This window comes from Prosopis cineraria, unplaced genomic scaffold (assembly GCF_029017545.1).
Source record: "Prosopis cineraria cultivar Desert tree isolate PC_DT_omini unplaced genomic scaffold, ASM2901754v1 PC8, whole genome shotgun sequence".
NCBI classification, from domain to species: Eukaryota; Viridiplantae; Streptophyta; class Magnoliopsida; order Fabales; family Fabaceae; genus Prosopis; species Prosopis cineraria.
In genome coordinates, this window is record NW_026555339.1 from 9,214,752 (window position 1) to 9,227,460 (window position 12,709).

The window sequence follows — 12,709 nt, forward strand, 5'->3', positions numbered from 1 at the left end:
CATATTCCCTCCCTTCCGTATAAATATTTAAATATTAAAAACCCAATCTACATCTATTATTATTCTTTATACTTTGTGCTTTAGTTATTGCATTCTTTAATTATATCTATATTACTGATTTAAAATAGAAAAATAATCTAATCATAAAAATGACCTTCAATGCCTCATTCCTCCTTGTCAAGGATCTTTGGAGGCTCAGAACGGAAATTGCTCGGTCTCCTCCCCCCCTTTCTCTCTCTTCTTTTGTGTTCTATTTTTTTGAGCCTAAAGCAATGTATAATTCCCTGGTATGAGTCCCTTAAGAGTGTACTTGATGACAATGAGAAAATCATTAAAGCTTTTAGATGCCCAGCCTGGGATTTTCTCAAACTGGATTCTAGAAATGTAGATCCAAACATGAGACTTTTGAAAGAACTTGGAGTGCCAATCTTCTGTTTCTTTTCTGGTAATTAAGTTTCCAGGCGTAGATTTTGTGGATCATGCAATGTTTGTTGGAATGTCCTGTTTATTAGGAAAGCAGGAACTCCAACTTCTAAGTTTTCTTCATCCGTGCACTTTATGTGTCAACGCTAACAAAGAAATCAACCCGGGACTCAAAGCTGCATACCTTTGAAAGGTGCGGCTGGTCTAGGGATGTCACTTTTTCAGCATTCAGGAAGTCTCAATGTTGCATACTTCTGTCAGAAGACAAAACACAAGCACAATGAAGTTTCTTGTGGACGAAATGGGTATGTCATTGGATTACATAGCTAAGTACCCATCTTCGATTCTCACACTCATTGAGAAAAAGTTTCTGAAGATTTTTTTTTTTTTTAAAGATTTCAGCTGAGCTTTCCTCAGCTATTGGACGTATATTGAGGTCATTTACCTTTACCTGAATGAAGTTCTGTGATATGTGGTTTCTTGGAGGGCATGATTGTGAATTTTTGACTGCAGGCTTTACTATTACTATGCAGTTGCTCTGCTTCAAATCTCTCTCAGTGAGTTCTTTCTGTATTACGATAGCTCAATATGAATCATTAATTAGGAATATATGCATATAAAGGTTTTCAATACATTTTCGTTTATCCTAATTGAAAGACAGGTCTTCATACGCTGTTTGCTCATATTTTTTACTGCTTTTGTTCTTGATATTGGAGTTGCTGCCATAGTCTGATATTTGTGTGTGTATGAATAAAAGTTGCCTACTGCAAATTTGTTTGGTCATTGGAAGAGCATGTGCATGCACTTGGTGTAAGTTCTTATGTTAATCTTCTGACATGAGGTTCAATTTTATCCATAGTTCTCAATCAATTTTAAATTCTTTCAACTAGTATCTGAAGAAAAGAGGTAGTGAAGCAATGGAACGTATATAATTTCGATGAATCTACATCTTAACATTAGTATTAGAGAAAATTTTAGTGTAGTGATCTTTACCCAATTCCCCCAAACTTCAACCAGTTGAGATAGTGTTTGCTGGCTTTCATGTTAGGTCTTTGCTTGTAGATTTAACCTCCTTGTGTACCGGTCCTTATTGTTGTAAATTTATTTTTTTTAACTTGTAAATGAACTTTGTAGTATTTAAATGTATTATGGAAGTCTTGTATGTAATTTTCCCAAATTATATTTTTAGTAATGTGTTAAAGGGAATTTTTGTTCTCAACTATTTGCACAAGAGTATTGAGGATCCTAAACCTATATGTGGTGCAATTTCTTACTTCAATATTAAAAATGGTACATTGGGTACTTAAAAACAGTTAGTTTTGATCATTAGTTAATTTAAAAATTACAGAAAACAAGCTCATAAATCACAAAAAAGGGCTTGAAAAATATGCATAATTACTATATAAGAAAATTAATATTCATTAAATTCCAAAAATTGTGTGACAATTTATTAGTTTTCTTCTAAAATTTATAAATCGTCATTCAATAACTTGTGGCTAGTGTGAAAAATGTGATCATGTATCAAGGAAGATTTATAAATTATTATATTATTTTAGAAATTTAATTGTTACTTATTTGTAAATTTAAGTATTATTTTCTATAATTTTTATGTTATTTTCTGTAATTTTTTAAGTGAATTAATTATCAAAGTTAATTTTCTTTTAACGGCAAAACGTCCTGTTTTTCATTTTCAAATGTTGAAGCTTGAAGGGGACAATTGTATTATACTCTTTTTGTTTAAAAATGTAAGGCATTTTTTGAAGAGTTAAATATTTAAAAATATAAAGTATTTTTAATCTTTTGATGTGTAATAATTGTCTTTTTTTTTTAAGTGTCCTTATTAATTATGATTTATATTTATTGTAGAATGTTTAATAAGGGTAAATATGAAAAGATAAGATTAGTTGAAAAGTAGATAATAATTTTATTGGGGTGAGATTTAATTAAAAATATTTTATATTTTTAAATGAAAGGAATATATAAATTTAGAATAATAGATATTATTAAGTAAATATTTTGCGGGAAAAATTGCCCTTTCAAGAAATATACTATGGTGGCGCATGTCTGGGTGTCCAGTTCACAACTGGACATGGATTAAAGTGAAGATAATTATATGTCAAAGGTAACCATGTTGAAGATCATTTTTCCAGTAAAAATTCAAATTTTATTTGCCGTGAGGGAGCAGCTTCTTTTGCCACTCTAAACTTTAATCCATTCTTTTCTATTATTCTAATAAGTTTTTTAAGATTCAATTCATTTAATCTTTTTAACATAAAAAATGTTACCTTAAAAATAATGTCCAAATAATTAGAGATATATTATAATTAAGAATAAGAATATACTCTCTGTTGCATTAAATATAAGGCCTAGTTAATCAATTTATGAGATTAATAAAATTAGTTAAGTTGATTATTTGTTGTGTGAAAAATATTTGTCACTTTTTGCTATAATATCCCTTTTTTTAATGAGATTATGAATTAAATATGTGAGACGAATAAAGTGAGGGAACTTATAAAATTAGCAAGAATAATTTGAAAAAAATATTGATTTCTTATACTTAGAAACAAAACAAATTCTTTAATCAAGTCTTTTATTTAAGATCACAGAAATGGAGTTGGAGCACATGTTCAAAGCAATTGCTTGCTAGTTGAGAAGGTAATCGTCATTTTCCAAATGTGGGAGCAACTTGGTTTTATTGGGAAAAAATAAAAAATATGTCGCTAACATTTAAACGAATATTTATTAACAGGAAAAATGCAATGAAAAATTCCTCTAAAATATATAAATAATAATAAATTTTTATGAAATATGATATTTCCCTCCGTTAAAAAATATAAAACATTTTTAACTGAATCTCACTTCTAATAAAATAATTACCTACTTTTAAATTAATCTTATCTTTTTATATTTACCCTTATTAAATATTATATAATAAATATAAAATTATTATTAATAAAAGTATTTTAAAAAAAAAAGATAATGATTACATTTCAAAGGATTAAAAATGCTTTATATTTTTTAACATTCAACTCCTTAAAAAATGTCTTATATTTTTAAACGGAGGGAGTAATACTTTTTGAATTCCTTTGAACCTTTGTAACATTAATATCATTTGTAAAATGATTACAAAACTCCTAATTTAAAATTAAAAAAAACTAATGACTATTTTAATTTAAGTAATGATTACTTTTTTATCAATAAGTATCCATTCAATTTTTAACAATAACTCATTATAAATTAACATCAATTTATTCATGCTTTAACAAACTAGAAAAAGATATAGGATGAGCATAACTGTACATGCTAGTCTTTCATCAATAAATATCTATTCAAATTTTAATAACAATAAATTCTAAATTAATAACAGTTCATTCAGGTTTTTAACAAATTAGAAAAACATATAGGATGAGCGCAATTGCATATATTAATATTTTATCAACAAGTGTTCACTCGGCTTTTAATAACAATTCATTTTACATTAACAGTAGTTGCTTTGCACTTTAACAAGTTAGAAAAATGGATAAGATAGACTTAATTGTACAAATGTTAATTCTTCATTAACAAATATACATTTAGATTTCACAACAATTCATTAAAAATTAACAACAATTTATTCGAATTTTAACAAGTTGAAAAAATTAATAGAATGATCTTAATTATATGTGTTAGTTTTTAATCAATAAATATCTATTCGAGTTTTGACAACAACCTATTCTTAATTAACAATAATACATCCTGATTTTAAACAAATAAAATGCACGAAGTTTTAAAATTTATAATTTATAATTATTTATGTCAGATTAACAAATAATATTAGTAAAATAATAAGTGTCATTTAAAAATTAACAATAAACTATTATGTTATAATATAGAAGTAGTTAGAAGATTGATTTACTTCCTTTTTTTTCATATATAATTAAAGTGAGTGATTTAATTGTCAAGCTTTTTAAGTAGTTAAGGTTGATAGGATCAAATCTTTCCTTCACCACCTAAATTAAATATTCTTTAAAAACATGTCGCTAATATTGAAGCTCTGACAAAGGTTTCAATAGCGGATGACAATTAAGGGTATTTTTTTTATTTTAGAAACAATTTTATCTGTTGACATGATAAATTAATACCAGTCAATAATGAATGGATTACAGTGTAATTTTTAAATTAATTGATCTTTAATTAATATTAATTTACGTCGATGGTCCTCCTTCCCTTCTGTGCTATCCTCCCCACCCTCCCCCTTTCCAAAATTTTTAACCCTTTTCGACTTTCTTCTTTTCTTCTTCCACTGAGACTGTAAAAAGGACAATGCGCTCCAAATATGAAAAAATTCGATCGAGGGATTCTGCTGCATCTGTTCTGTGAAGATCGGAGCTGACATCTCGCGTTGCGTGAGTTTTTCGTCACTCTTCATTCAGCCATTCTTTCATTGATGCTTACTTTTGTCATTGCAAGATTTACTTTAATCCCCTGCCAGAAGAGGACCCATCTTGTTTCCCTCCATCACAATGTTTCCCACATTTTCAATTCCTTTTCTTCAGTTTCGAAAGTGTCTGAATCAAATCAACGAAAAGGAAAATCTGGAGAACATGATTCTTTTACTTTTTATTATCTCTTAGACTCACTGGACATGCCTTCCGAAGCAGCTATTGAAGTATCCAAACGGGTTAAACTAAAAGGCTCTGATAAACCTAACTTGGTGCTTAATCTATTTAGGACTTATGGATTCTCAGATGCCCAGATCTCTAAAATTGTGGAAAAGTGTCCACGCGCCCTTTTAGCGAAGCCTGAAGCGACACTTTCGCCGAAGCTAAGGTTTTTCCGGTCTATAGGGTTTTCAAGGTCTGAACTGCCAGAACTCATCTTATCAAATTGTGAAAACTTATTCTTGAGCTTGAAGAAAAATATAATCCCCCGTTATGAGGTCATTAAGAGCGTACTTGGTGACGATGATCACGCCAATAGGGCTTTTAAACAATGGGGTTGGCACAATAAGGATCCAACGAATTTACTTTCAAACATAAAGGTGTTGAGAGAACATGGAGTGCCTCAGTCTTCTGTCTCTCTACTGGTTACTCATTATGCAAGGGCCGCGCTTATAGATCCGGCAAAGTTTATTGAACATGTCAAGTTTGCAAAGGAGATAGGAATCGATCCTTCCAAGGCTGCGTTCATCCAGGCACTTTCTGTGTTAGCAATCACGAAGAAATCTACTTGGGAGTCGAGGCTGGATATCTATGAGACGTACGGCTTGTCCAAGGATGCCACTCTTTCAGCATTCAGGAAGTTTCCAAATTTCATGCGGCTGTCGGAAGATAAAATCACAAGCACAATGAAGTTTCTTGTGGAAGAAATGGGTTTGCCATTGGTAGATATTGTTAGTTGCCCCGCATTTCTTGGCTATAGCTTGAAGCAAAGGATAATTCCTAGATTCTCGGTTTTTAAAATTTTGAAAACTAATGGTTCGATAAAAAGGGGCCCGTCCTTCTCTTCCCTGGTCACAATGAGTGAAACAAAATTTCTGGAAAAATTTGTGATCCCGTTTCAGGAAAGCGTTCCTCAGCTATTGGACATTTATAAAAGCTGTTCTTGAAGTTTAGTCCTCAGGAGTTTCTGGAAGAGTATGATTGTGAGCTTTGACTCTCAACTTTTTATTATAATTGTTTAACTGTTTTGCTTCAAATCTTACTCTAATTTTGTTGTCTATTTTCTGTTAGCTAGGTATCAACTTGCGTGATATCTATATATATGGAGTTTATCATTCAATTTTCTTTATCATAACACACAGTTCTTGTATCCTTATGCCTTTTGGTGATACTGTGAATTTGTTTCGGTGTAAGATGAAATCACACGAGTGTCTTAGGGTGATCATGTGGTGCATCTGCATGCTTATTGGATTAGTTTAGCAAGCCATGAGGAGTGCTCATGTAAATTTGAGATGCATACATTAAGACTCCAGCTTCTGCTTTCACCATAGTAATTGCTCTCCAAATTTTGGGATTTCAATATGCACTGCTTCATTTGTTTTTTTCACCCTATAAGGATGTGATGAGTCTTCCCAAGGGTAGTTCAAGGACAGCACAAGAATCCTATTCCCTCCCTGCAGTTTAAATAATCAAATATTAAAATCATTATCTACATCTATTACTATTCTTTATCTTTTTTAGTTATTGCATTCTTTACTTATTTCTATATTACTGATTTAAAGTAGAAAAATAGTCTAATCATAAAAATTACCTTCAATCCCTCACTCCTCCTTGGCAAGGATCTTTGGTGACCCAGAATGGAAATTGCTAGGGCTTCCCATCGTGTTCTGTTTTTTTTTTTTTTTTTTGAGCCTAAAGCAATGTATAGTTTTCCGGTATGAGTCTCTTGAGAGTTTACTTGATGACAGTCAGAAAGTCATAAAAGCTTTAAGATACCCAGCCTAGGATTTTCCCAAACTTGATGCTTGAAATGGAGATCCATACATAAAACTTTTGAGAGGGCTTGGAGTGCCTGAATCTTCTGTTTCTTTTCTAATAACTAAGTTTCCAGGCGTAGCTCTTGTGGATCATGCAAAGTTCGTTGAAAATGTCCAGTCTATTAGGAAAGCAGTAATTCCAACTTTTAAGGTTTTGTTCATAGGTGCACTTCATGTGTCATCGCTAACAAAGAAATCAACCTGGGAGTCAAAGCTTGATATCTTTGAAAGGTGTGGCTGGCCTAGGGATGTCACTTTTTCAGCATTCTGGAAGTTACCATTTTGTATGCTGCTGTCAGAAGACAAAATCACAAGCACAATGAAGTTTCTTGTGGAAGAAATGGGTTTGCAATTGGTAGATTTAGTTATTCTCAGTTTTTAAAATTTTGAAAATTAATGGTTTAATGAAAAGGGACATGTCCTTGTGTTCCTTGGTCGCATTATGTGAAACAAAATTTCTGGAAAAATTTGTGATTCCATTTCAGGAAAGTGTTTCTAAGTTATTGGACATTTATAAAAGTCGTTCCTAAAGTTCAGTCCTTGACAGTTTTTGGGAGCGGGTGAGTTTCTCTCCACTATTTTTGTCCTCAATTGCAAATTTGAACCGTTTAATTAAATCTATACTTTTAAAAATTATCAAATTTAAATCATTAAATCCAATTTAATGGTCAGATTTGGAGTAATCCCTCATCTGCTCTCCTTTGCAGAGGAGGAAAGCCAATTACTTCTGGGAGGGACGCCAATTACTTCTGGGAGAATATGATTGAGCTTTGATTGTCAACTTTATTATAATTGTTCAATTGTTTTTCTTCTAATCTTACTCTAATTTTGTTGTCTGTATTCTTTTAGCAAGGCATCAACTTGTATGATATCTATATATGTGGAGTTTATCATTCAATTTTCTTAATCATAACACAGTTCTTATATCCTTATGCCTTTTGGTGATGCATCTATTTCTATTATCAGTATTTTTTAGCCATTTTATAGTTGGATGTGATGAGACTACATAATCTGTTTGTCTGGATTGAGGAATTAGGGAGTTGATCTTAACTAATTAATTTACTCTTGTATGTTTAGGAGTCCTTTTAGCGTTCATGATGAGAGATTGAGAACAGGAATGGTTGGGGCCTTGGTTTTTTGTAGAGCCGGTATTTATGGCGGGCCGGGCTTATTCTAGCTAGACTTAATTCAAGTTGAATTTATTCAGATTGGATTTAAAATATTTTACGCTTTTAAAAAAACTCATATAGTCAAGCTCGGCTTTAACATTTTTTCATTGGGTTCGGCTTGGCCAAAATTACCTACTTTACATACAGAGTTGGAAATTTTATGGGTTGGGCTTATCAGGTCGAATTTAAAATATCCTACCCTCTTAAAAGTCAATGTAGCCAAGCTCAGTCTTAAATTTTTTCAAATGTATTCAAGCTTGATTTGAATTACCGGCTTTATTTTTTTTTTGGTCTTGCTGATTTTGTGCTTTCTAATTGTAGTTTATGCCTTCAAAGTAGTTGATCTTTACAAGTTTAGTCTCATTATTGTAGTTTTCCCTTTATTTTCTTCTTTCTTTTTGGGGGGGGGGGGAGGCAACACAGGTTTCATAGTATAAACATGCTGTTAGTATTATTATTTACAAAATATTTCTACGTTTGAATTTTTGGTGGTTTAGCTATTGACCTTCTCTATACTAATTACAATTTACAATGCTGTTAAAATCTGGATTTTTTGGTTTCTCTTTTTGGGAATTGAGAATTGCACAGCAATCAACAATATTGTACTATATGTTGCTTATATTATATATATATATATAAAGTTAAAGTATATTTTTTTCTTTCGTACTTTCCTTCGAAGAGCCTTAGATAGCCTTGGATTAATAAGTAATAATGCTCTTAGATTTTTTAGGATATTGAGCAACGGAATTACAAAAATGGAAAGTTGTTATAAAAAATAAGAGCACTTTTTAAATATTTTATTATTTTTTATTCAACAAAATTAGAGAAAAGGCAAAAAAAAGTCATGTTTTCATTAAGAACAATTATGCTAATAAATTAATATTTTTTCATCTTTTATTTCACTGTTTTGGAATAATAATTTAACCAGATGTTTCTCATCTTTTGCTTGCAAAACTTATTCTAAAAAAAATTAATTTACAAAATTGTTCTGAGAATATCAAAATAGGAAAAAAAAATTCAAGCATGCCAAAATCTTGTCACCCCGTGGATTACGTGAGCGATTGACAACAGTTACCTATAATTTTTAATATTTAAATGTAGTGTATTTTAAAAATAAATAAATAAAATGTAAACAGTTTTCAAATGTTTAAATCCAGTAAAAAAAATAAAAGAAAAGAAAAGCTTTTAAAATGAAGTTTTGGGGTTAAATTTAACCAAAGAAGCTATAAACGCCGTCGTTTGAGGAATTCTTCCACAATTCCGGTGATGAGAGTTGAACGTGCGCTTCTGATGGAAGAATTTGAGGGTTCGTTGTTGTGCGTCTATGCTGTCTCGTGATTGTGGCTGACATCTCCCATTGTGAGTTTTTCATCCCTCTCCGTTCGTTCATTCGTTCATTCATTGATGCTTACTTTTTTCATTGCAAGATTTTCTCAGCTCTCCTGCTAGAGGACGACCCAACTTGTTTTCCTCCCCTACAATGCTTCCCACATTTTCAATTCCTTTTCTTCAGTTTCGAAAGTGTCTGAACCAAATCAACGGAAACGAAAAGCTGGAGAGCATGATTCTTTTACTTTTTATTATCTCATAGATTCTGTGGATTTATAGTTAGAAATAAGAGTCGGGCTTAAAAAGCCGAGCTTGAAAACTCTGTTTAAATAAGGGTTTAAATTTGAAAAATTGATATTGTTTGAGAAACTAAGCTTCTAAACCTTATAGGCTCCAAAAAAAGAACTCGGGCTGCCATTCAAACCCTATTTCCCAAAAGGTTGATGATTTTTTAAGTGTTGTGTCGTCAAAATAATTGATGTTGGTTTGTCATGTATTTTAATATGATATTGATAGATTTTTTTATTAACTTGGAAGAATTACATTAAAGTATGCAGGGAAATTAATTACTATAAGGCCATTGACAACTGAATTAAATTATATTGACAATCAATGGATCTTGCAGTAATTAATTTTTTTATGTAAGACTTGGTTGTAATTCTCCCTATTAATTTCTTAAACAAGATTACTTTGTAAGTAATTTCTTAGTTTTGATTAATGTTATACAACATGATACACAAGTTTTTATATCTATCAAATTCAATACCCTTCATTATCATTAATAAGAGAAGGGGGAAAGAAATTTATTTAAGTGGTGAAATAATAAGAAGTAATATTGGAATAATTTCCATTGATAAAATTTTATTTTTATCAAAAATATCTTATATTTTGATATACTAAATTATTTTTAAAAATATTTTATAAATTAAGATGAAGGGAGTAATCTGAAATCCACCAGAACCATCATTTTGGGAGGAAGCTTATTAGCATGAAACCACATGGTTGACAAGTAATAGGCAATGAAGTCAAATGTTGAAGTAGGTGTTATGAGAATTATCTTTCATTGAATGTCATTTTGGCTTTATGATGGTGGCCAAAAGATATAGTTCCCTTGCTTAATATTGTAATGCATTTTTTTAAATTATTATATTTAAAAATATAAAATATTTTGAAATTTTTAAAGTGTAATTAATAAGATTTTTTTAAAAATACCCTTAATTTGAGTATGTGATTAATAATATTTTTTAATTACGACATTATATTTAATAAAGATAAATATAAAAAAAGTGTGCAATTTTAAAAATAACTAACCAACTCATGGAAGATATAATTCAATTAAAAATGTGTTATAATAATAAACAAAGAGAGTATTTGTTTTGTGTTCTAAAGATATATGAACCAGATGGGTTTGTCTCCACTTCTTTTATATTTGTATAGATTGAAATTTTTTAGGGTACGGATACCATATTTTTCTAAAAAAAATTTGCAATATTTTTTTAGAACTTTTGGAGTGTAGAATGAAATTTTTTAGGATACAATTACCATTTTTCTTCAAAGATGCACATGGTGGATGGTTTTTGCATATAATGAAAAGAAATTGCATATAACTAAAGATATTGGGCATACATGAAAGAATCTTGCACTTAATTGAAGAGTACTACATATGATTGAAGAATAATTTTATTCTCCTTATCTTTTTATATAAGATGTTTTTAATCAAATCACCCAAATCAATAAAAGTTAGTGATCTATTTGATAGCACAACAATATTTCAGTTTTACACCAAATTATTATAAATAAAAAAATGAATGAGTAATCTTTCTTTTCCCTTTTCAATATAATAAGGATATAATGATCCCATTATGAAAAAAATATATTGACAATTTTTTATATTTAAGGATAAAAAAGGTTCTAGAAAACTTTTTATTTTTATATATAAGAATGGAGGAAGTATATCATTACAGATGTCTTGCGCCTATTATTTGCTTGCAGTTCATGATATAATGTTACATATAATTGACGGAATCTTATATATGTAAAAGAAATTTGCATATGATGGATGATGACTTTTGCACATGACTGAAATAAATTACAGATAACTGAAGTTATTGTGAAACTCGCATCTAATGTCAGAGCGTTGCATTGCATATGATTGAAAAAACATGCATCTTGCAGAACATGTCTCATGGAAAAACAATTTCTTAGAGGAAAATGTATAATCATATCTCGAAAGATGTTTCCTCCAATGGGTGATGCAACTTTAAAAAACATTTTCCACTTCCCTCTTCTTCTCATTAGGTCGTTTTGTTTCTTTTCTTTTTTTCCTCTTGCCTTTGAAATCCTTCTCTAACCAATTTTACCCCTCAAGAAAGAGATGTATCCTTTGAAACAACGGAAAAATTGCATCCCTCCTATCCAATATCTTCAAGACCAAGACATCACCTCACTCATTGTTGTAGCTGTGGCAGTTACAAAGTCACAAGCTAAAATGGTGCCGATGTCACTACTAGAAATCGAATAGGAGCTAGAAAGGACAGAGAGGGAGAGGAGAGGATTTGGTTATGAGCAACTTAAGTCATTTAATTCTAACTTTATTGTCTTTAAATTGAGGGTTCTTTAGACAATAAATTTGTCAAATTGGGATTTATTAGCATTTTCTCTGTATTTTAATTGAAATTGTAAATTTACTTGAGTAAAATACCATGACATTCCTTCTTGTTTACTTTAGTTACATGTATCTTTTTTTTTATTTTTGAAACTTATATGATTTTCTTAGTATGAACAGTTATAAAGTACAAATGTTCACCCTTCTTTAAAGATAAAATTGTCTAAAAATTATTCAAATTATGCAAAAAAAAATTAATGCATATATTTTTATTTTTATCTACATTTAAATTTTTTAATTATTTGAACATATTTATTTAGCAATTTTTTAAAAAATCATATACATAAATTGTCTGAAATAATTTTCAAACACGAAGTTAACAAAATTTAATAAAAAATTTTTAATACAATAAATCATTCAATATAATTTATGTTTATTTTTTAAAATATCATTAATTTTAATACAAAAATTTTAAATTATTTATTTAAATATTGATATATTTAATTATTTTTAAATTCGGGAAGAGAGCAGACAATCAGGTTATAAAAGTAAATTAATAATTTTAAAAATTTCAATATAATTACAAATAAAAAAATTTATAATATTTTTTTTGGCCAAAAAAAATTTATAATATTAAAAGTTGGATTAAATTCTAGCTTTTGAAAATAAAGGAAGTGTTCGGTTTACTTTTATTTCACGCTCTTTTTCCTCTGCTTCGTCCAGCAG

The 12,709-nt window shown here is 29.7% G+C and overlaps 1 protein-coding gene across 4 annotated transcripts; it reads left to right on the top strand.

Moving 5' to 3' along the window:
• Window positions 1-4,662: 4,662 nt before the first annotated feature.
• Window positions 4,663-7,806, top strand: LOC129317596 (transcription termination factor MTERF2, chloroplastic-like). 4 transcript variants are annotated; one of them, XM_054961922.1, is made up of 3 exons: window positions 4,663-4,808; window positions 4,959-7,440; window positions 7,588-7,806. In XM_054961922.1, the coding sequence occupies exon 2, from the start codon at window positions 5,048-5,050 to the stop codon at window positions 6,008-6,010; it is 963 nt and encodes a 320-aa protein (XP_054817897.1). In that variant the 5' UTR covers window positions 4,663-4,808; window positions 4,959-5,047; the 3' UTR covers window positions 6,011-7,440; window positions 7,588-7,806. The 4 variants fall into 4 exon arrangements, with proteins under 4 accessions (XP_054817897.1, XP_054817896.1, XP_054817894.1 ...); XM_054961921.1 differs by having other exon boundaries at window positions 4,666-7,235; window positions 7,366-7,440; XM_054961919.1 differs by having other exon boundaries at window positions 4,666-6,046; window positions 7,045-7,440.
• Window positions 7,807-12,709: the final 4,903 nt, after the last annotated feature.